At 53.4% G+C, this 20098-nt stretch overlaps 9 protein-coding genes across 9 annotated transcripts; 6 read left to right on the top strand and 3 right to left on the bottom strand.

The window, feature by feature from the left end:
* Window positions 1-60: 60 nt before the first annotated feature.
* AYO21_05477 (hypothetical protein) lies at window positions 61-1002 on the bottom strand (the record flags this gene model as incomplete). The annotated part of the gene is made up of 1 exon (XM_022655446.1): window positions 61-1002. The coding sequence occupies one exon, from the start codon at window positions 1000-1002 to the stop codon at window positions 61-63; it is 942 nt and encodes a 313-aa protein (XP_022512338.1).
* Window positions 1003-1788: 786 nt separating this feature from the next.
* On the bottom strand, window positions 1789-3663 carry AYO21_05476 (hypothetical protein; the record flags this gene model as incomplete). Its single annotated transcript, XM_022655445.1, has 1 exon — window positions 1789-3663. The coding sequence occupies one exon, from the start codon at window positions 3661-3663 to the stop codon at window positions 1789-1791; it is 1875 nt and encodes a 624-aa protein (XP_022512337.1).
* A 744-nt stretch (window positions 3664-4407) lies between these two features.
* AYO21_05475 (60S ribosomal protein L30) lies at window positions 4408-4882 on the top strand (the record flags this gene model as incomplete). The annotated part of the gene is made up of 3 exons (XM_022655444.1): window positions 4408-4483; window positions 4542-4696; window positions 4787-4882. The coding sequence occupies 3 exons, from the start codon at window positions 4408-4410 to the stop codon at window positions 4880-4882; spliced, it is 327 nt and encodes a 108-aa protein (XP_022512336.1).
* A 547-nt stretch (window positions 4883-5429) lies between these two features.
* AYO21_05474 (60S ribosomal protein L10-A) lies at window positions 5430-6221 on the top strand (the record flags this gene model as incomplete). The annotated part of the gene is made up of 3 exons (XM_022655443.1): window positions 5430-5474; window positions 5527-5702; window positions 5759-6221. 3 exons carry the CDS (start codon window positions 5430-5432, stop codon window positions 6219-6221), a joined length of 684 nt encoding a protein of 227 aa, XP_022512335.1.
* A 1635-nt stretch (window positions 6222-7856) lies between these two features.
* AYO21_05473 (hypothetical protein) lies at window positions 7857-9488 on the top strand (the record flags this gene model as incomplete). Its single annotated transcript, XM_022655442.1, has 1 exon — window positions 7857-9488. One exon carries the CDS (start codon window positions 7857-7859, stop codon window positions 9486-9488), a length of 1632 nt encoding a protein of 543 aa, XP_022512334.1.
* Window positions 9489-10108: 620 nt separating this feature from the next.
* AYO21_05472 (hypothetical protein) lies at window positions 10109-12356 on the top strand (the record flags this gene model as incomplete). The annotated part of the gene is made up of 2 exons (XM_022655441.1): window positions 10109-11649; window positions 11792-12356. 2 exons carry the CDS (start codon window positions 10109-10111, stop codon window positions 12354-12356), a joined length of 2106 nt encoding a protein of 701 aa, XP_022512333.1.
* Window positions 12357-14710: 2354 nt separating this feature from the next.
* On the top strand, window positions 14711-15220 carry AYO21_05471 (hypothetical protein; the record flags this gene model as incomplete). Its single annotated transcript, XM_022655440.1, has 1 exon — window positions 14711-15220. The coding sequence occupies one exon, from the start codon at window positions 14711-14713 to the stop codon at window positions 15218-15220; it is 510 nt and encodes a 169-aa protein (XP_022512332.1).
* Window positions 15221-16444: 1224 nt separating this feature from the next.
* On the top strand, window positions 16445-17614 carry AYO21_05470 (hypothetical protein; the record flags this gene model as incomplete). The annotated part of the gene is made up of 1 exon (XM_022655439.1): window positions 16445-17614. The coding sequence occupies one exon, from the start codon at window positions 16445-16447 to the stop codon at window positions 17612-17614; it is 1170 nt and encodes a 389-aa protein (XP_022512331.1).
* Window positions 17615-18051: 437 nt separating this feature from the next.
* On the bottom strand, window positions 18052-20094 carry AYO21_05469 (hypothetical protein; the record flags this gene model as incomplete). The annotated part of the gene is made up of 1 exon (XM_022655438.1): window positions 18052-20094. One exon carries the CDS (start codon window positions 20092-20094, stop codon window positions 18052-18054), a length of 2043 nt encoding a protein of 680 aa, XP_022512330.1.
* Window positions 20095-20098: the final 4 nt, after the last annotated feature.

The raw sequence follows: 20098 nt of genomic DNA, 5'->3' as shown, positions 1-20098 counted from the left end.
ACTTTCTGTTGAGCAATCCTCCACCGTACAATAATACCCCTGTGCGGTGTGCGGCAGATCTTAAGCCATAACTTGCACGCTGGCAGGTTGAGGTTGCACTTCATCCGCAATTGCGACATGTCTCTCTGCATCCGCCGGGTCTTGGCCAGACTTCTCCTGCTCCTCGATGATCTCTTCATCTCCCACAGAAGACAGTTTGCTCGGATTCTGCAGCCCCTGTCCCTCCCAGCCTTGCACCATTTTCTGAAACAGTTCCTTTTGCTTGCCGTGGTCCAACATCGGGTGTTCTAGGCCTCTGCGTTTCCGGCTCTCCATTGTCTCCATCAAGAACGCCTCCTCGTCTGAGTCCGAGTCGAAAGCGTGCTCAAAGTGGTACGTGCGGTATTCGGTGTTCTCCCAGCCAGTACCAAACAGCTTGGTGGCGTCTTCCCAGTCGTCTGTGAGGTAGTGAAGATAGCCACCGTGCGTCACCAGGGCGATCTCGACGTTGTCGTCTCCACTCTCTACCAATTCGCGAGCCTTTTGGCGGAGCAGACGGCGGCAGTCTCTTGCACGGGCTTGGATAGCCTCGCTTGACGGAGAGTAGCGGCCGTTTAGTGTTTTGACGTTCCATGACTCTGTCACAAGCGAAAGGTCGACGGGCCACTTCTGCTCGGCGCAGAAAGTTTGCAGGACACTGACGTCGGAGCCTGTGTCACAGGGACAATCGGAGGTTTCTTGGGCATCGGGAACCGCGAGAATGGTAGGCTTGCACTTGGCGTCGGCTGTCAGGGCTGGCAAGAAGGTGAGTAAAGCAGTGTGGAGGGTTCTCTTGAGGGGCGATGCGGTAATCAGCGAGAGTGACTGCTGACGTTCGGGAGACCAGTGCCGTTCTCGGAGGTTGGCGCATTGCGATTCTCCCAGAGGCGTGAGATGGGGGTCATGAAGAGAGTGGAATTCAGCGCCCAGGTTGTGGAAGCCTTGAGCGTGACGGACCAAGTGAATCTTGGGTTGGGCCGGCATTTTAGACGACGTCGATGCGGTGAGGGGCTGTGTCGATATGTAGCTGGAGGGGTAAAGTTATCGATGTCACTCAAAGTGGTAGATTCGGCAGAAAGAAAGAGGCAGAAGGAAATCAAGAGAGTATCTTAGGGAGCACGAAATCTACGTGACGGTTTTGTCAAAAGGTGAAGACGCTGAAGGGGAGCGGGAGGCAATGGTGACTCGACGCCCTTTGCTTTGTTGTACCAACTTTTTTTGCCCACCCCGCCCATTCCTCCAATGGGGACTGCATCGTCATCGTAACTTACACCTGTACCGCCGTCAAATGGCCCGTAGAGGTGGGAATGGGTCGAAGTGGAGTCCTAGAAGCCCGCCAAAGGGGTAAATACTGGAGACAACCAGAGCGACATGGGAAAAGGTCCTCGAATTGGATGGGAGAAAGCGCAGTCGTGAACAGACGAAACACAGAATTCGCGCATGTCAGAAAAGACTCGGGGCGGCGTCCCGGGAAGCGGATGCCCACATTGGGCAAAGCCGCACCTTCGAAAAAAGACTTACGTCTGACAGACGCTGATTTCCTCGTCCACGCAGAATTATTCTTAGGAGAGGGCACCAATCCACGGTCAGACAACGTGTAGCCACTCGAAGGGAACCAGCCACGCCAGCTCAATCTCGAACTCGATGCTTCTTGTAACACTGGTCGTCCGTGGATTGTTCCCCAGCCCGCCCAGGGCGGTCATTCCAAAGGTCTTAAGGCTTAGTCTAGAGTCTATCCACTTACATGTCCATCCTCAGCTAAACTGCTCTTTACTCGTCTTGAGTCTCAATCGTGCTCCCCCGGAACCAGCCCCAAACGGAATTTCTGTTCGCTCGTTTCTGCATCTCTTCTTCAGAGGCTGTCTGCTCTTGCACTAATCGTAGTGGCCTCAGCTGGTTCTGTTTCATCACCGCTCCCGGAATACTCCCTTGAACCTGTGTCTCTCTACTCATTTGTGCGGTCATCGAGCCAGCATCGGTTGTCGACCGTTGCTCGTCGCTATGTGAATCACTGGTGATGCTGTTTGCAGAACTACCTCCACGCGTGCCGGAGGCAGATGGAGTTCGTGTAGTTGTAGAGTTGGAAGGGCCACCAAAGTATGATGTGCGTCCTTGAGGCAGTTGTGGACTGAGTGGTCGAATGCCCGGGCTCATTGGATTTCCAGAAGCAGTCCTCATGGGAGATCCACGATTCATCTGTTGAACCACTGCCGCAGCCGCCATGTCAGCCTGCGCCTGATCAGATCTCGCTCTGCGATGTCCGCGGTTCAGCGGGATACTGGGCGCAGTATCTGGATTCTCATTTGCTGTAGGGCCCGTCGACGCTGGTTGTGCATAAGACATTGGCCGAGCTTTGGCCCCTGGCCGTGAAACAACAGATCTCGCTCGCTGCAGCAAGCCGGTAGCTACCCCCGCCACGGTCGAGGAGCCGGCTGCTTGCTGATCTGGTATTGCAGGCAACGCCTTCTCCGTGTATGACTTTGTGGGAGCCGGATGCGCATCATCTTTATCTTGAATGATATGCTCGAACCCTTCGTGCGATAGTAACCGCCCGATGATTTTGTCGATGTATAATGTGAGAGCCTTGTTTTGATCTCTCAGTGACTTATTTTCTCCTTCTAGTTTCTTGTACACCTCGTTCAGACCGTCAGTGCTCTCCTGCGCCTCGCTGGATTCGAGCTCTTCTGCCAACGTGCTCATTGCGCTCGGCTCGTCGTATGTGTGTTCATGGTGCATAAACGTGCCTTTGAGCGTCTTCTCGCTCAAAAGCATCTGGAAGCTTTCATTTTCCTCTTTGAGTTTGGCATTCTGCATCTTCATTTCTGAAATCGCTTGGTCCAGCTCCAGGAGACGTCCGTCTCCTACGTGTTCTTGTTGCGTCAATTTCAGATGTGCCTCGGCCAGCTCTAAGCGCAGAGCATTGATTGTCTCATCTTTCTGTTGCAGGCTATGAGCCAAGTTCGCCGCATGTTCTGATCGAGAGCCATCTCCGTCAGTTTTTGCGTCCGCCGCCTGAAACTCAGCCATGCCTGCGCTTCGGCTTGCGTTCAACCTTTCAGTGCCCTGCAAGCGCAAAGCTTCATTGAGTCTGTTAATGGTGGCTTGTTGCTCCGCCTCCTTCTTCATTTGTCGTTCTCGTTCTTGAAGAAAGAGCTGCTGGTGCTCCTCATGTTCAATTTCAAGCTCTCGGCGTTGTCTGTTGAGGTCTCTGATCTCCGCTTTCAAACGGTCCCTTTCCGTTTGCTTTTGTAGGTCGCGTTCTTCCAACGCCATCTGCGCTTGCGAGGTCTCATCCAGCCGTTGTTGCATCACTTCCAATTGTTTTTTGTATCGCTCCGACGCCTGCTCAGCGCGCTGTACTTGCTCTTGCAAATCTTTGATCAATTTTACATTGGCAGACTTTGCCTCTTCGTCCTCTTGGTCCTGATCGATAGAGCCAATAAAAGATGTGCTCATCCGGTTGGGCGTTTTCCTCAAGGGACGGGTCTGCCGGAGCGACGGAGTTCGTGCAAGGCCGGTTCCTGTACTTGCTGGTACAGAACTTCCAACCCCTGGCCTGTTGGGACTATTGTCGTTGGGGTTGCGACGAGATGGAGGAGTGTTCGCTGGATTGGACAGTGGTGCTTTGGAGTTGGGAGTAGCCATACTGGATTGCAGCTTCGCAGAGTTTTGGCCAAGCAGTTGAGACGCGTTGAGACTTGCAGGCAATGCGGCAGAGGGCGGACCGCTGAATGGATTGATCGGGAGGTTGTTTTCGACTGCAACATAAATAGTCGAGGGTGTGCAGGTGGTATTGGCTGCGCAGGAGGTGGCCACAGGTATTGGTCAGGAAGCGAGCCTGCGCCTCAGTGATGAATGACGACGGTGTTCAGCTGGTGCAGATATGATGGGTGGTGTTTTGGAACCAATGCAGGATGATGTTGGAATGAAGAGGCAAAGTACCGGCCAGCTGATTACTGGAATACTCCGTTCAGCGGGAATGGGCAATGTCCAACAATTATCCAAACATGCGTGCACATGCCCTGATCGAAATCTCCGGAATGGTAACAGAAGGAGCAACGGCGGAGCCTCGCGTTGCTAGAGACAGCCCAAAGGCGGCCCTTGCTCGCATTGCCGCAGTTGGCAGGATGCCCGCGAGAGGGAGGTTCCGGGGTCCGCCTGGTTAAAACCCAGCAGTGGCCAGGGGCCATGAACATCCTACTAGGTACCATCGCTTCCAGTTGGCAAAGGCTGTCTCACGTGCTTGGCTTTGCCAAGAACAACTTCCCACAGCGGATACATTTTCTAGCATGCTAATGGATTGAATTTGTTTTCTCATCACCAACACCACACAACCGCCGGAGCGCATCATTCAGTCATTCCTACTGTCAAATCTGGTAGAGCGCAACGATGGCACCAAAGAAGGCGAAGAAGACCACCGACAGCATCAACTCGCGCCTGGCGCTTGTGATGAAGTCTGGCAAAGGTGAGTTTGCGGCTCTAAAAATCAAATGCCTTTGTGCACATCTAACTGATCGATGTAGTCACTCTCGGTTACAAGTCGACTCTCAAATGCCTTCGATCCGGAAAGGCCAAGCTGGTCATCATTGCTGGCAATACTCCTCCTCTCCGCAAGAGCGAACTTGAGTACTACTCCATGCTCTCAAAGACAAATGTCCACCACTTTGCTGGAAACAATGTGAGTACAGCTTCACAAGGAAGACCCTGAGAAGAAGCTCCCCAGAGCTTTGGAGGGAACATTGGCTAATATTACCCCGAACAATTGTAGATTGAACTGGGCACTGCTTGCGGAAAGCTCTACCGCTGCTCCACCATGGCTGTTCTCGATGCCGGCGACTCTGATATCCTGGGTGCCGCCTCATAAACCTCGTACATCAGTGCACGATGGCAAAAAGTGCATGTATCCCATGTTATGATACCCTGGCCGTCCAAGGCGCAGACGGCACGACAATGAGATGAAGCCTTCCCTGGAACATGTGCCCTCATATATGGGATTTGCCCAGGCCGATAAATCACCACAAAATAGACAGGGCCACCATGCTCTATCGGTCCACAAGTAGCAGACAAGATAATGAAATACCGATGTTGCCTCTTTTCCCCTTGCAGTGACTCATTTTGTGTACGGCCAGACAAGACCATAAATATCAGGTCTGACAGAGTAGATGCCTGAATCTAGGGTGCCAGAGCAGATGTAATTGTGTCAGACAATGACACCCGGAATTAGTGGCTTCCGGATCGGGAATTAGGGCAAGATTGTTTCTTTCTTGGTTTCTTGGTGGCGGATGGTCTTGGCATTCGATTTGAAATCAAGTTCGGTGCGCAACCTACAAAGTTCATCGTCGACTCTTCAACTTCTTCCCTCAGACCATCTCGTTCGCAAGAAGTGCTAATCCCCCTAAACAACCGTTAAGATGGCCAGAAGACCAGCGAGATGCTACAGATATTGCAAGAACAAGGTGGGCAGACAATTTTGTGCCAATGTGCGATTGATGTGCTAACACGCTGCAGCCCTACCCCAAGTCTCGATTCAACCGTGGTGTACCTGACCCCAAGATCCGTATCTTCGATCTGGGACGAAAGCGTGCCAATGTCGACGAATTTCCTCTCTGCGTGCACATGGTTTCCAATGAGTACGAACAATTGAGTTCCGAAGCACTCGAAGCGGCCCGTATCTGCGCCAACAAGTACGTCGACAACTACGTTCAAAGAAAAAGGAGAGTTTCACTAACGGAGGCATCAGGTATCTCGTCAAGATTGCAGGCAAAGAAGGCTTCCATCTCCGTGTCCGTGCCCATCCCTACCACGTTGTCCGCATCAACAAGATGTTGTCCTGCGCCGGCGCCGATAGACTTCAGACTGGAATGAGAGGAGCTTGGGGCAAGCCCAACGGCACCGTCGCCCGTGTCAATATCGGTCAAATTCTTCTGTCGGTCCGAACCCGAGACGCCCACCGTGCCACCGCTATCGAGGCTCTACGACGCTCCATGTACAAGTTCCCTGGTCGCCAAAAGATCATCGTCAGCAAGAACTGGGGTTTCACTCCCTTGAGACGTGAGGAGTACGTCAAGTTGAAGCAAGAGGGCCGTGTTTTGATCGATGGTGCATATGTCCAATTCTTGAGGAACAAGGGCAATATTGAGCAGAACATGAAACGATTCCCCGGCGCGTACGAGGGCGGCAGCGAGATCGCAGCAGAGGCATAGATTTGATGCTTTGGCTTGAGATGTGAAAGGAAGATGCATATGCAGAGGTCACAAGTGGAATACTGGAGTAGTTTTGGTACTACGGAACGAAGGTATCGGCTGGACAACAGTATTGCACGTCTCAGCGTGATTCTTTGTCCGGAATGAAAACGCGCCCTTCGCTCGGCAGAACGGGCGTCGTCGGAACACAAGAAGTACCGAGTACTCTCAGGTACTTGCGCTCATGATAGACGCGAAATGAAGGACTTCGATACAATGAGATGGACCTATTTGTTCAATCTACTAAATGTGCCTCAACAACTTCCTAGTCTTCCTACGACTGTTGAACGTGATGGTATGTACCGAGTCCCTGTAGAAATGGGAACTGACAAAGTTCCCTGTTGATGCTGCCCCTGGTACTACTGAGGTAATATGTAATACTATTCCTGGCCCTGACCCTGGCTACCATGGACCCAAAAGTGACGACAGGGCGTGAGTGGCAATACAAGAACCTGGTGCTCTTCCCAGGCTAGCCTGATTATTTCCCGAACGGCGACCGTTGTCCGGCTGTGCATGATTCCAGTTCACCACGCAATATGCCACAATCCGACTGTCAGATTGCGTGCCTAAAAGCAGAAGGCTGTGAGAACAACAGGGGTAAATTTACCAGGAGTCTTTCGCCCCTCATGCCGTAGTTGTAATCATAAGCCATTTCACTTCGAGGCAACATTGTCATTATTGTAGCAGACTGGTGATACGCCATGAAGGGCGAAACTGGCGAGATTTCTCACAGAGGTCGCGTGGTTTTCCGGGAAGTCCATTAGTCAGAAGGGCCGCCTGGGTCCGTAACAAACTTGGCTTGGGTTGAATGGAACTGGGAGGGAGGGTGAGAGTTGTATGTTTAGGCGGCAGATAGGAGATCTCGGGGGTTCAACTGTATCTCTTCAGCCAAACGCGGCAGAGAGGATGGGGAGGCTAGGCCGGGAGCGGAATGTTGGACAGGCTCATGGTCCCTGCAAGGCCCTATGATAACGATGATGGCCTCCCGGCCAAATCTTGAATCTCGTCATGCATACGCCTGCAGCCCGCAGCTCAGGTCATGCTGTCAACCCTGCGGCTGGCTTCTCCGACTATTGGCCTTCTGCCACCACTGGCACCACTGGCACACTGGCTGCTCTATCTGTCGATTACTCGCCTTGACGTGTCACTCACCCGACACCTGCAAAGGTTGAAAGGAACCGTTACAACCTGATTGCCCGCTTCCTATGCCCAACACCCCTTTACCCCTTTATACCTTACACCCGTTATTTCGTCTAATAGTGTCGATACTGATAATCCTCGTTGTCCATTTTGCATTCCAGTCTCATCATTATCATCAACGACTTTGCGGCATTGAGTTTCCCGAAAGGAGCATCCAAATCATTCGCGCATCTCCTTGATCGGAGCTGGACCTCCACCTTTTGTGATTCCGACTCAGTCACGAACACGCCATCGGAGACAAAGAAGATTGACGACACAATACCAACCCAATCCTTTGTCAATTGACTCTTTTCTCCCTTACCATCACCATCACCCTTCCCAGTTCGATCCTACGATAGCGGCCATTCTCGTGCTCTCTGTAGCACGGCCCACCCGTACCTCCGCGGGTAGGGAAACATGGCCTTCCAACAATCCGCCGCACCGCGGCCAATTCTCATTAATGCGAATCAATCTCAGGATTCTTCCTCTCAGACCCAATTACGACGCTCGACAGTAGAAGATTCCCAGGAATGGGTCCTGTTCTCTCCGAGCACTGCAGAATCAACCATCACCCGCACTCATACTAGTCAGACTGCGGGGGTATCAAGAGTAAGCGATATATCACTCAACACTGCTGGACGGTCCGGTAGACTTGAGTCTTCCGTCTTTGACGAAGAAGTCACGGAAGATGGTGAACTCGACAGCCTAGACGATGGATTACATGCTTTCAGAGAACCCCCTTTGTACCCAACCATCTCCAACCAGACCCAGGGCGCAGTCTTGCCAACTCATGACGGTCTGGGCACCTTCCCTGCCTCCAGTCCTCCAGTCCTTGAACAATTATGGCAGCATGAGGCATACAACCCAAAACGAAAATACGACGGACATCACCGGCGGCCTTCTAGCGTGCAGAGGAGGCTTGATACAATCGATGAGATCGAAGCGCAGGCGAGCGAGGAGAAGCGCATGCGGATAGAGAAGTGGCGCATGGAACAAAGTCAAGCATTGATGGACGAGGTGGAACGGGAAACTAGACGACGACTGAGGAGGGGATCTCGCCAGTCCAGTTACCAAGAGACACTGGCATCTATCAATGAGGATCTGCTCGGAACAACACCGAAGCAGAGCGACTATCTATCCAGACCAGCCGCAGAACCCGAGGCCTCAGAGCCTTTCTGGCGCCGCATCACGAAAAAGTTTATCCGAGATGTTATCGGCATTGATGAACCGCTTCTGTCGGTAATATTTGGGGAGAGCCTTCCCGACGAGGCTTACGAGAGCCGGCCATCCTCCAGCCATGCTCTACCTCCTATACCTGAACTACCATCGGAAGGGCCGTCTGTGGAGGACTCAACGTGGAGGGACAAGCTCCTTCAACGCATCGCCCGCGAATTGGGCGTATTTGTACATCAACTGTCACCACATCCAGGAGCCTTCACCGCTTACTCCCGTAGCCCTGATTATGCCGGCATGCCAGTCTCCGCGGCTCGACCCAAACCCCAGATTTCACTGCCAACCAGTGAGGAAATCCCCGCCAAAACCACCATCTCATCTGGCATGACGCCTAATTTTCCACCAACCGTCCGTGACGCGGCGCATGCTGAGAACTGGGGTTTCGAGGAAGAGCCAGTCTCTACCACATCGCCGCTCGATTCATCCATGAGCCTTCAGCGAGAAAGAGAATATTGGGAGCGAGAGCTTGACCTGAAGATGGTGTTTCGCTACCTCAAAGACCGGTTTGCAATCAGGTCGTCTGCTCAGTCTCCTCAGGCCTCAAGACAACCGCTCGAAGACGCCGCTACGAGAACGGCCATCATACGCCAGCACCATCCTCTGGTTGCGCGGGCTCAGCGGTCTCCTGCGCGCTTGCGACGTGAGTCCAGGGCAAGCATCAGACGACCTGCAAGTAGCTGCGCGAGCGAGAGCGTGCGGAGCAGCAGGAAAGCGTCCCTGGCGAAAAGCGGCTCAAGTCGAAACTACTGGGACATTGGAGGAAGCGTCGGCAGCGGGAGCATTCTGGCAAGTGGTGGGGCCTGGGGTGAAGTGTAGGATATCAGGACATATCATGATATGACAAGCTTTTACGGCATTATGCATCGGCGATGGGATGGCATTGCACTGTATGAGTATGGATCACGACTTACATGATGTTGGCTATGCAACTCAACTTTTCTTACTGTCTTGGTAAAGACGAGGATCTGGAAGATGACACTACTCTAGAGAGAGTCCGAGACTCGTTTGAACAATAAACAGATTCTACTTTGGTCACGAGACGAGGACAAGCCAGTGTGCCGATGTGGTTTTGTTGTTTGTATTGCCACAGGGATGATTCATGTCACATGACATACATGGGGCTGCGCAGAATTTGATTGGTTGAAATCTACCACCAAGGCAGCTTGAACCAATTTTTGAGGTGGATGCTCTCACACCCCCACTGCGCCATTGTTTACAATCTTTGAACTTGTTTCTTGCCTGTCCCATATTGTATTGCCCCCCGTTGCCCGTTCACGAAGCAACCTGTCCACTTTATTCTATAAACCCCTCTTCGTGCTGCCCTGTCCAACTTGCCCCTTGAGGCAAATTCTCCTGAACCGAATTACCCTTACTTTCGGGTGCAGGTGGTCTTGGTCTGGGTCTTGCGCTGACCGGTGGTGGCCATCGTCGTAACCATGGCCGAGGAAGACGAACTATACTACCTTCAACCGGGTTTCGACCTGCATAGCCTCACTATCCCCCGCATCCGTTCAATTCTTGTCGCCCAAAATGTGCATTACCCGTCCTCGGCAAAGAAAGGACAACTCCTAGAAATCTTGGAGCAAGAGGTCTTGCCACAGAGGGAAAAGCTACTGCGGGCGCAAGCTAGAGTCCGGCGCACAAGTAAAGGCATCACGGATGTTCCAAGCAGTCAAGAAGGGCCAGTTGACGATGACGATGATGATGGCAAGCAGTTGATGCCGCCTCCTCCGCCTCCGAAGACGCCGCGCAGTAGGAAAAGCAAAACGGACCTCTCTGCTTCCGCCGCCACCGCCTCAGTGCCATCGACAGCCAGACGAACCAAGACTCCCAGTAGAAGGAGTACGACCAGAACACCCCGCGCATCAGATACGGAACCAGAGGTGGAGAAATCGACGGTCCGCAGACAAAGAAAGAGCGCACCCGTTGAGGCTGTCCAGGAACCTTTCGTTAAGATCGAACGACCAGATACCAAGTCCAAGAGGAAATCGGTCGAGGGAGCAGAAACAAGCCCTTTCTCCGACGAGAATCCATTCCAGTCGGGGTCAAGTCCGACGTCAGCGTCGCATAACCGCAAGCCGTCGACATCTCGGTCACGAAAATCATTATCATCAGCGAGCACCACAAAACGCCGGGAGACAAGCTCGCCAACCATCAAATCAGAAGAGGTTACACCAACGCGCTCGAAAGTCTTGTTTCCGGTGTCTCAAATCGCACGTGCCGATGCCGAAGACGGGATCGATGTCACGGAAGAGTTTACACCTGATGCTGCACGTGAACTGGCAGAAGAAGAGAGGAATGGACAAGTAGTTCCGGGTCGATCCTCAACACTTGTGAGGCGGAAGAAGAAGAAGGAGACGAACGCAGTCGTGAGAAATGCTCCCCTAGCAGTCATCACCACCGTCCTTGCCGCCCTGGGTGCGTGGTACCGGCAGGAGAAGATCAGCATTGGCTATTGCGGGGTGGGCGAACCGAACTGGTCACTAGCCTCCAATCCACACATTCCTGCCTGGGTGCATGAGAACCTGCAACCAAAGTGCGAGCCTTGTCCGCAACATGCAGTCTGCTACCCCAACATGGAGGTAGAATGTGAAAGCGACTTTGTGCTCAAACCTCATCCTTTGAGCTTGAACAATCTCGTCCCGCTGCCACCGACTTGTGAACCAGATAGCGAGAAGCAGAGGAGAATCAAGGCCGTTGCAGATCGAGCCATCGAGGAACTCCGCGAGAGGCGAGCGACTTACGAGTGCGGAGGTGATGTGACGAGTTCTTCAGTCCCTGTTACAACGGAGACCGAAACTGTCAAGACAGTAGCGAAATCCGCGGCGCCAAAATTGGAGATTGCGGAAGAGGACCTCAAGCAAACAGTGTCCAAGTTACGAAGGAAGGGAATGACAGAGCAGGAATTCGAGGAGCTCTGGCGGGGTGCCCTTGGGGATATCAAGGCGCGGGACGAGGTCGAGGTCACTCAAGATCGGTATGGTTGAATCCCACATCCTTTGCCCAGCACATCTTATCGCTCTCGCTCTTTGTTTGCGAATCGCTGACTGACTGAAGCTCGCATGTCCCAACACTTGCAGATCCGGGCGAACAGTCCTCTCATCTTCCTCCCTCGCCAGACTCCCCTTCGCATGCGCCGTCCGACGATCGCTGGTCCGAGCATTTACAGAGAATCGAATCCCTATTGCAATTCTGATTCTGATTGCATCGGCCTTGGTTTACGGTCGCAACAAGATTATATCTCACCAACAAGCCACGGCGCAAATTCCCCGCTTGGTGGCCACGACGTTGGACAGACTAGCCACGCAAGCCGCTCTACATCAAGACGGACGAGCCGCAGAAGCATTTATCAGTGTAGGCCAATTACGGGATGATGTGCTACGGAACGTGTTCAGTGCTTCAGAGCGCGAGCGCGTGTGGCAAAATGTAAGGAAGATTGTGGAAGGGAATTCGAATGTGAGGGCAGCAACTCGGGAAGGAGGAAAGACGGGCGAGTGGAGTCGGGTTTGGGAGTGGATTGGGCCTCTGGATCTGGCACCTGGATTGGAGGGACGGAGGTCAGGGGGGTTGATCACAGATGGAAGGGCTGCAGAAGGCAGCAGTCGTGGTAGCGGCGTGGTGAAGGTGGAAGAGGACTCGAATCTGGAGATCCGGCGGTGGGACGAGGGAAGACCAATTTATTGATTTTGTTCCGGACAACTGTGCGAGGATTTTGTTGCCCCCTGTTCGTGACTAAGGGTTTGGGCTATGTCTTTTCTTCGGAATGTGATGGTCTCTGCAAGACGTCGAGCAAGGAACAAATGCTTTCTTGGACCTGCTCCGTCATTGAACATGATGTTTTTTGAGGATCGAGGATATCTCTCACACGTCTCGTGTATTAGTAATGAGTGGGCTGATGAGGTTTTGTTTTTTTTTACGAGGGATTGGACTTACAATGCCAATTCCAGGTTCGAGTTTAATAGTTGGCTAGTGCCTATGTTAGGATGTCAGATGTCAGGAAGTGCCGTACTTGATGAACTGTCCTCGATGCCTCTGTGTGTTTTCCCCTTTGTTCATGTGCGTTTTTTGGTTTGAGATTAAATTGGGGGATTCGGAATTCTGTTGGACATCTCCAGAGAGGGATATAATAACTAGGTAGATAATATATTATTTAGAAACGTCTATCTCCGAGAGTGAGTGCTGTGCCTAACTAGATAGATGTGATCGATCATATATATCTCGTACTGGTTTGTAGTTCTGTCGGGGCTGAATTGGTGGTCTCCACCATATGTACCGAGTACAGATGTATCCGCCCAAGCCACCCACCCACCTGGCACCTCAGCCTTGTCGCCTTTGTATACCACACCACGTTGTATACCTAGGCGCCTAGGTAAGTGATTTAGACCACCGTGTTCTAGTATGAGTACTCGCATCTCGGCGTGGAGATCCTTGAGAATAATGGTCAAGACTACAGCGCATCTTCCGGCACATGTCTACTTGGTACAAATGCCTAGTCTGCCTAGTCTGCTCTGGTCTGATCTACAAGTAGTGCGGATTTGTTTGGGAGTAATTGATTTGACATTGGCGAAACCGGGGATGGGCCACCCCTGGTTAAGACTCAAGACTCAAGACTCAAGACTGGCATCAGGTGACGATAACCCCCCGCAGACAAGGACTAGAGTCGATCATTTGTTCGCCGTGGCTCAGAAAACAGGTTTTTGGGCAGTTTCCCCGACTAAACAAGTTGCCCTAGATGTGATTTAGTTGTCCCTCGTAGTTTGGTGAAACAACCTACCTACGCACCGAGACAACTTTACACACCTAATGCTGATACACACTTGTGCTCACGTACCTAGCACTAGCTAGATGGTTTGCAGGTGGTAGGTAGGCAAATAGGCAAACCCGGCAGACAGCCTTGCCCCTCTGGCCCCAACCTTTAGGTATGCACTCTCTTACCTTTGTGTTGGGCATTCATTCACCTTGCCTTGCCTTGCCTGCGCCCTGCCTCGCTTCGAGCAGAGCACTTGCTTCCCTTTTAGCCCCTCATCTGCCCCATTTATCCCCTCCTGCGCGACGCTGCGGCTGAATACCTACATGGGAACGCGTAGTTTCTAAATTATAAAACCAGGCTGAAAACACCAATGCAAGTGCTAATGCCAACGCCAACGTCGACGCCTACGCCTACGCAGGCGCATCTCCCCAAGTCGGTCTGTTTTGCCCTGCCTTGGCCCCGACCTGATCTTGGCCTGATCTTGAGCTGAACTGATACATGATACATGATGCACGACACAGGGTTTTGGGGCAGACAGGGATGAGGCGGACAGGGCAGACAAGACAGACAGGGGATTCTACTCGGTAGACTGAGGGAGGGAGTGAGGCGTCACCAGCTGCCAGCGTCATACCCAATGCAGGTTCAAGTCATGAGGCCTCTTTCTCTTCTCTTGCTCTCCTCTAGCCTCTATCGCACGTAGTCTGTCACACTCCCTCCCCCTCCTCTCACCTCCCTCGCTCGCGAGTGACTTCTACTCTTACGATTATAATAACTTCCCATCCAGAACTATAGATCAGATCCCCCCAACCCCTCCTCCCGTTTCATCTTCTGTGCGGTTTTGGTTGTTCTGGCTTTGCGCATAGCCAGTGTTTGTCGACACACCCGTCTCCTCGTCTTCTACTACGAGATACATTTGTGGTCATCTCAGCCTTATCGTTCGTATTTGTTTGAGTACGACGCACGTACGTACGTACGTACATACATATACACACACGACAAGACACGTGTGTGCGAGCGGAGTGTCACACGAAGGTGAAAATAGTTGGGTTGGGTTGAGTATTCCACTGGAACGAACGAGGACAATTCTGCGACCAACAAATCAGGGGCTCGACGACGATCAAAGAAAGGCTCACTCTGTACTTCCGGAAGAACAAACGACCCCTGGATTACGATCTCATCCATCTCGCCGTCTCTCTGACTCAGCATTATCGACGGCCAACGCCTGGCAGAACTCGCACTTTGAATGGAACGCTTCGAAATTGGCCCGGAACCGACGCAACCGAGCGACATGGCTTCGGATCCCGACGACCCTCCAGCCCTCCGCTTCCTCGACGGCCTCCTGCCCTGTTCCTTTCTCCTCTCAACCTTCGGCTCCCTCATCACCTTCACCGCCGCTGTGGGCATCTACGGCGGCCCGCGCCGGTACTTTGACGAGATCCAGGTCTTCATCGCCCTCGCTTGGTTGTTCTTCACTCTCTCCCTGGCCGTGGCGACCGTGACCGGCATGGCCTTGACCTTCCACAGACGACATGTGCGAGACGCCTTTGAACGCGGATACAAGGCCTGGCGCGGCGGCGCGGGCAGTCGGACGGCCGGGGAGAGGTCGGTGGTCTTTGGCATTGTGGTGCTGGGTTTGGGGGGTTTGTGGTTGATGTTGCTGCAGTGTCTGGCCTTTGTGTTTCTGAGTCTCTCGGTCGCCGCATATTGTCTGGGCGTCGGGTGGATTGGGTTTGTCGTCTCGGCCGGCATGATGATTCTTACCGTGGTGTTTTGGGTTCTGATGGGCCAGTGGGGTTGAGATGTAGGATGAAAAGTCTAGTGAGAGGAGAATGCTTACCTTTCCTTCTCTGAAAAGGTGGACTGTTGTCTTTCTTCCCTAGGAGGCTCAATGCAATTCACTTTCACAACCGCGACCGCGAGGCAGTGCCAATTGGAGACAGTCTCTTACCACCTTTCGATTCTTCAGTCTGGCATAAGCGACGAATCTGTGGAGTGCAAGTGGCGAGAGGCGCTCAAAGATGGTAAATAGCCCGAATATCGGATCACATCCATTCGTGCTGCCGGATCATGAATTCATTGGCGTTCTGCGGTTGTTGGGGGGGATCCGGCCTTGTGGCTCCCTGTCCGACGAGGATGTTTTGACTGGAGCGCAAGACATTGACAGCACCTACCATAGCAGAATCTTCTCATTGCATCGCAGGGGAACCAATAGTCCTTGTACTCCTATCTTAAGGATCAGTATTGAACTGTATATAGCAATCGGTCGTTTTGGTTGCGAGTACTTTTGATGTACGTACCTAGTTAGTCCACTTAACCCCCCGCGGCCAGATTGATGCCAGGCTTGGCATGTATGCAGCAACCTGAAAGTTTGTCATGTTTGCTCCCTTGTTCCACTCAATTTATCTCCCGCATTGAACAGACACGCCGTGGTAGACAACACGTCTCTCTCAAACCGTCACGACCAAACATCCAACACGACCAAGTCATGGATATTGATCGCGATCCTCCCCCGAAACGACGCCGGACGTCAAGTGAAGACTCATTCTCCTCCCGCACTTCCACGGCCGAACCAAGGTCGAATCTTCCCGCCCTGCGCCATGCAGATTCCACACGTTCAGATCGAGACGCGAGGAAGGGAAGGGGATATTCGACTTCGCGGAGCAGAAACGCCAGTCGCGATGACGCACCCCACCCACGATCAAGGAGTCGTAGTCGGTCGCGTTCCAGGAGAAGAAGTCTGAGCATGTCCCGAACCCCAAGTTCGATGTACGAGTCTGGACGAGAGCAACAACCCCGTTCAAGATCGGAGTCACGGAGGAGGTCAAGGTCAAGATCAAGGTCAAGATTCAGATCGTATGAGTCGTCGCTCGACCGCCGGGGCTCTCGTTCACGCTCCCAATCACGGCCGGCGTCACCCATCCCAGGCTCGACAGAAAAGCCCAAGTCTCTCAACTTCACCCCTCTAATAACTCTCCCCCGCGCGCACGCTCGAGGAATCACCTCGATCAAATTCTCCCCTGACATGACTCTCCTGGCGACCGCGTCGGCCGACAATGCAATCAATATCTACTCTGTCCCGTCAACCCCAACACCGGACACACCTCTAAAACACATACGCACGTTACGCGCACATTTAGCAGGAGTGAACGCAATAGCCTGGTCTCCGGTGGGACCACCGTACACTCTTGCCTCAGCCGGCGACGACAAATCGATCCTCCTTTGGGCCCCCCTCTCCTCAGACTTCCCGATCGCGCCCTCGCCCCTCATGGGCCATAGCAACTATGTCTATTCCCTTGCCTTCTCTCCCAAGGGGAACATGCTCGTTTCTGGCTCCTTCGATGAAGCCGTATTCCTATGGGACGTACGCTCAGGACGCGTGATGCGCAGTCTACCGGCACACTCGGACCCCGTCGGCGGCGTGGACTTCATAAGAGACGGGACAATGGTCTGTTCCTGCGCCGGGGACGGATTGATTCGCATATGGGACTCTGGGACGGGACAGTGTCTCAAGACACTGGTCGACGAGGACCGCAAGGCCGTCACGAGCGTCAGGTTCTCGCCGAACGGTAAATTTGTGCTCGCGTGGACCCTGGACAACTGCGTCAGGCTGTGGAACTACATTGAAGGCCGATGTGTCAAGACGTATCAAGGCCACGTGAACATGGAGTACAGCCTGAGCGGCACCGTGGGGAGTTACTCGTACAGCACGGGAACCGGACAGAAGCGGCGGGCAGCATTCGTCGCCAGCGGCAGCGAAGACGGCGACGTGCTGGTGTGGGACGTGACGAGCAAAGAAGTCCTCTGGCGCGGCAAGGGACACCGCGATGTCGTGCTGGCCATGGACTTTGGCCGCACCGCCGACGGCAAGGGTCTGCTCGTGAGCGGCGGCAAGGACCGCGACCTGCGCATCTGGATGCTCGAAGGCGACGACGCCGAGGCCGATTCCGACTTTTTCTTCACCACGCGCGGCAAGCAGGGCTTGGGCCCGCAAGACCACAATGACACAGCCATGGCTATGGACATGGACATGGACATGCAGATGACCATGGACATGGGCGACGTGGTCGACGGGCCGACCTCGCGCGGCAATCACAACGACATACACGGCGCTAATGCCTCCGCAGGGGCAGTGGCGGCTAACAGGAATGAAATGGAAATGGACGTTGATGCTGGTGCTGGACCTTCCATCTGAGCGAGAAGCGCGAATAGTGCAGTTAGTGCAGTACGAGCCAACGAGGAACCCTAGTTAGTGGGCTAGAGGGAAAATGTGATTTTCCAGATTGCAACAGCTTCAATGAAATTCCATTGCGTTTGCAGAACATCAAAAAAAAAAGATTGCCCTGAATTTCCTCTCAAGAATGCCCTCCCCAGTCTCAGCCGACCCAGTCGTCTCCGTTCCATACCATGCTAAAAGGTCCCTCTCCTAGATGGAGGACCTGGAGAAACCGCAGTAAAATCAACATCCCGTCCCCTTTTTAATGTGCTAGCCCAAGACGCGTAAGAACTAAGAACAAAGAGACGAGAGACGAGAAATTCCCGTGCCATAAGAGTAGATATCGCAGGGACGCAGTTCTTGGTCGGTTGACAGATTCGAGCATCGACACAAAAGCGAGCGACAACTACCTGCACTTATCGTGGCACGCGGTAATTCCCTCTTGCTTGCTCAGCCTTGAATCCCTCACTTTGGCTGGGTAGTGGCGCTCGCCTGCGCATTGCGGCAGCATTGGCGGCGTTGGAGGCGTGTGGGGGCGTGCCGCCGCCGTTGTTGCCAGCGAGGCCTGGGATGCCTCCTCCTCCGCCTCCAATTCCGATTCCGGGAATGCCAGTACCGGGCGCGGAGCTCATGAGAGGAGGTGCGATCTGGCTACTGGCGGTGGGCGGAGGGGGTGGGAAGCCAGGCGGCAGATTGAAGTTTGCAAAGTCCATCGGAGGGACGGTGGAGGTGCCTGGGAACGGTTGTAGACTGGGTTGCTGCTGATGCTGATGCTGATGCTGCTGCTGCTGCTGCTGTTGTTGTTGTTGGGTCAAGGCAAGCAGGCGCTGAAGGGATTCGGCATCCATGCCGGGAACGGGAGGGAACGGTGGCATTGGTGGAGCTGCTGTATGAGCCTGACCTGGACCACCACGCGAGGAAGGCCGGCCTAGGTTGCCAGCCATACCGACATTGTTCTGCAGGCCTGACAAGAGCGATAGTGGTGGCGGAGGAACATGACCAGTGCCCAGACTAGGCTGCGTCGTCCCGTTCATCCCTATGCCAGGAAGGCCAGGTATCCCAGGTAAACCGGGGATTGACAATCCTCCGGCAGCCGCTGCTTGTCCCTGGTTTGCCTGATCCTCCAGCCCCTCTGCCTCGTCTTGCTCTTCCTGCTCTTCCAACTCCTTGGCTTGTTTCCTCCCAAACTTTCTATCCCAAGTGCCCTGGGCCTCTGCTCCTTCTTCGCCCAAGTGGAATTGGTCTTTGAAGCAAGTGGTTTGCCCAGGCTGTGCGCGAGACCAGAACCGCGTAAAGTGGTCGTTTGAGCCGGAAGCCAGAATATGCCCCAGAGGGTGCCAGTCGATAGACCAGATTGAGGAGTCATGAGCGTGGGAAATGCGGTGAGCGGGATAGATCGATTGTGCAGGGGCAGAACGGGGATCTGACAATGCATAGGGAGATATTGTTGTGGAGGAGATACCAGCTGGTGTGTTGGGTTCGGTGAGTAGGTAGGAATGCAGTGAGCCATCGTCGCCTCCGGTGCTGATGAGGCTCGGATGAATTGGATGCCATGATACGGTAGTGACGCCTTTCTCATGACCTCGCAAGATAGCAACGTCGCGCATCATCCGTAAATCAAAGATACGTGTTTGGCCGTCTCTGCCGGCTGTAGCAAGTAGCTGATCACGAAGACGGCTAAAAACAGTGGCCGTGATGGCATTCTTGTGACCGTGCAGTGTTGTTAGGTTCCGACATGCCCGAGGGTCCCATAATCGGACGCTGTGATCTTTGCTTCCCGAGACAACGAGGCCTTTGGTGGGATGCCAGTCACAAGCTTTTACATCCCATCCATGCTCTGTAAAGGTCGATTCGTTCGTGGAAGAGGTAAAGTCCCAGATTTTGAGAGTGTTGTCATCGGATGCGGTGACGAATTTCGCGTCCGAGGGCGCAAATGCCAGATCTCTGATGGGAGCATCGTGGCCTTTGAATTGATGCGGATTGTTCAAAGTCGGCTGAAGGTAATACACGGTGCCTTCGTCGTTTGCTGCAACCAGCCAGTCCTTCCGATTAGACCATTCCGCAGCCCGAAGAGAACTAGAGCCCATCGCAGTAACAGTCTCGAAATTGAAAGACATGCCATTCCACAGCATGAATTCGCCATTGTGCACGCCGGCAAGAAGTCGACGACCTTCGGGCATCCACCGCACGACCGTCACAGGCTTTTTGGATTTTCCCAAAGAGGTGTGAAGATGGCGAACGGGGATCGACTCGGCCGGGGCATCTCTTCGAGCCGGGGGTGGCAATATGTCAATGACATAGCTTTGGCTCGGTCTTTCTTGTTCGTAGTGATAGCTTCCTTTGTAAGGGGGTTTACGGTTGCTCATCCACTGAATCATTGAGGAGCCATAATCAGTGATTGGTCGCGGTCTCCGCCGACGGAAACCACCTCCCTCTTGATCATCGTAGACATTGGACATCGTG

The sequence above is a fragment of the Fonsecaea monophora genome, assembly GCF_001642475.1.
Source record: "Fonsecaea monophora strain CBS 269.37 chromosome Unknown Scaff34, whole genome shotgun sequence".
NCBI lineage: Eukaryota > Fungi > Ascomycota > Eurotiomycetes > Chaetothyriales > Herpotrichiellaceae > Fonsecaea > Fonsecaea monophora.
The sequence above is the reverse complement of the archived record's forward strand: the minus strand, read 5'-3'. Positions and strand labels throughout refer to the sequence as shown.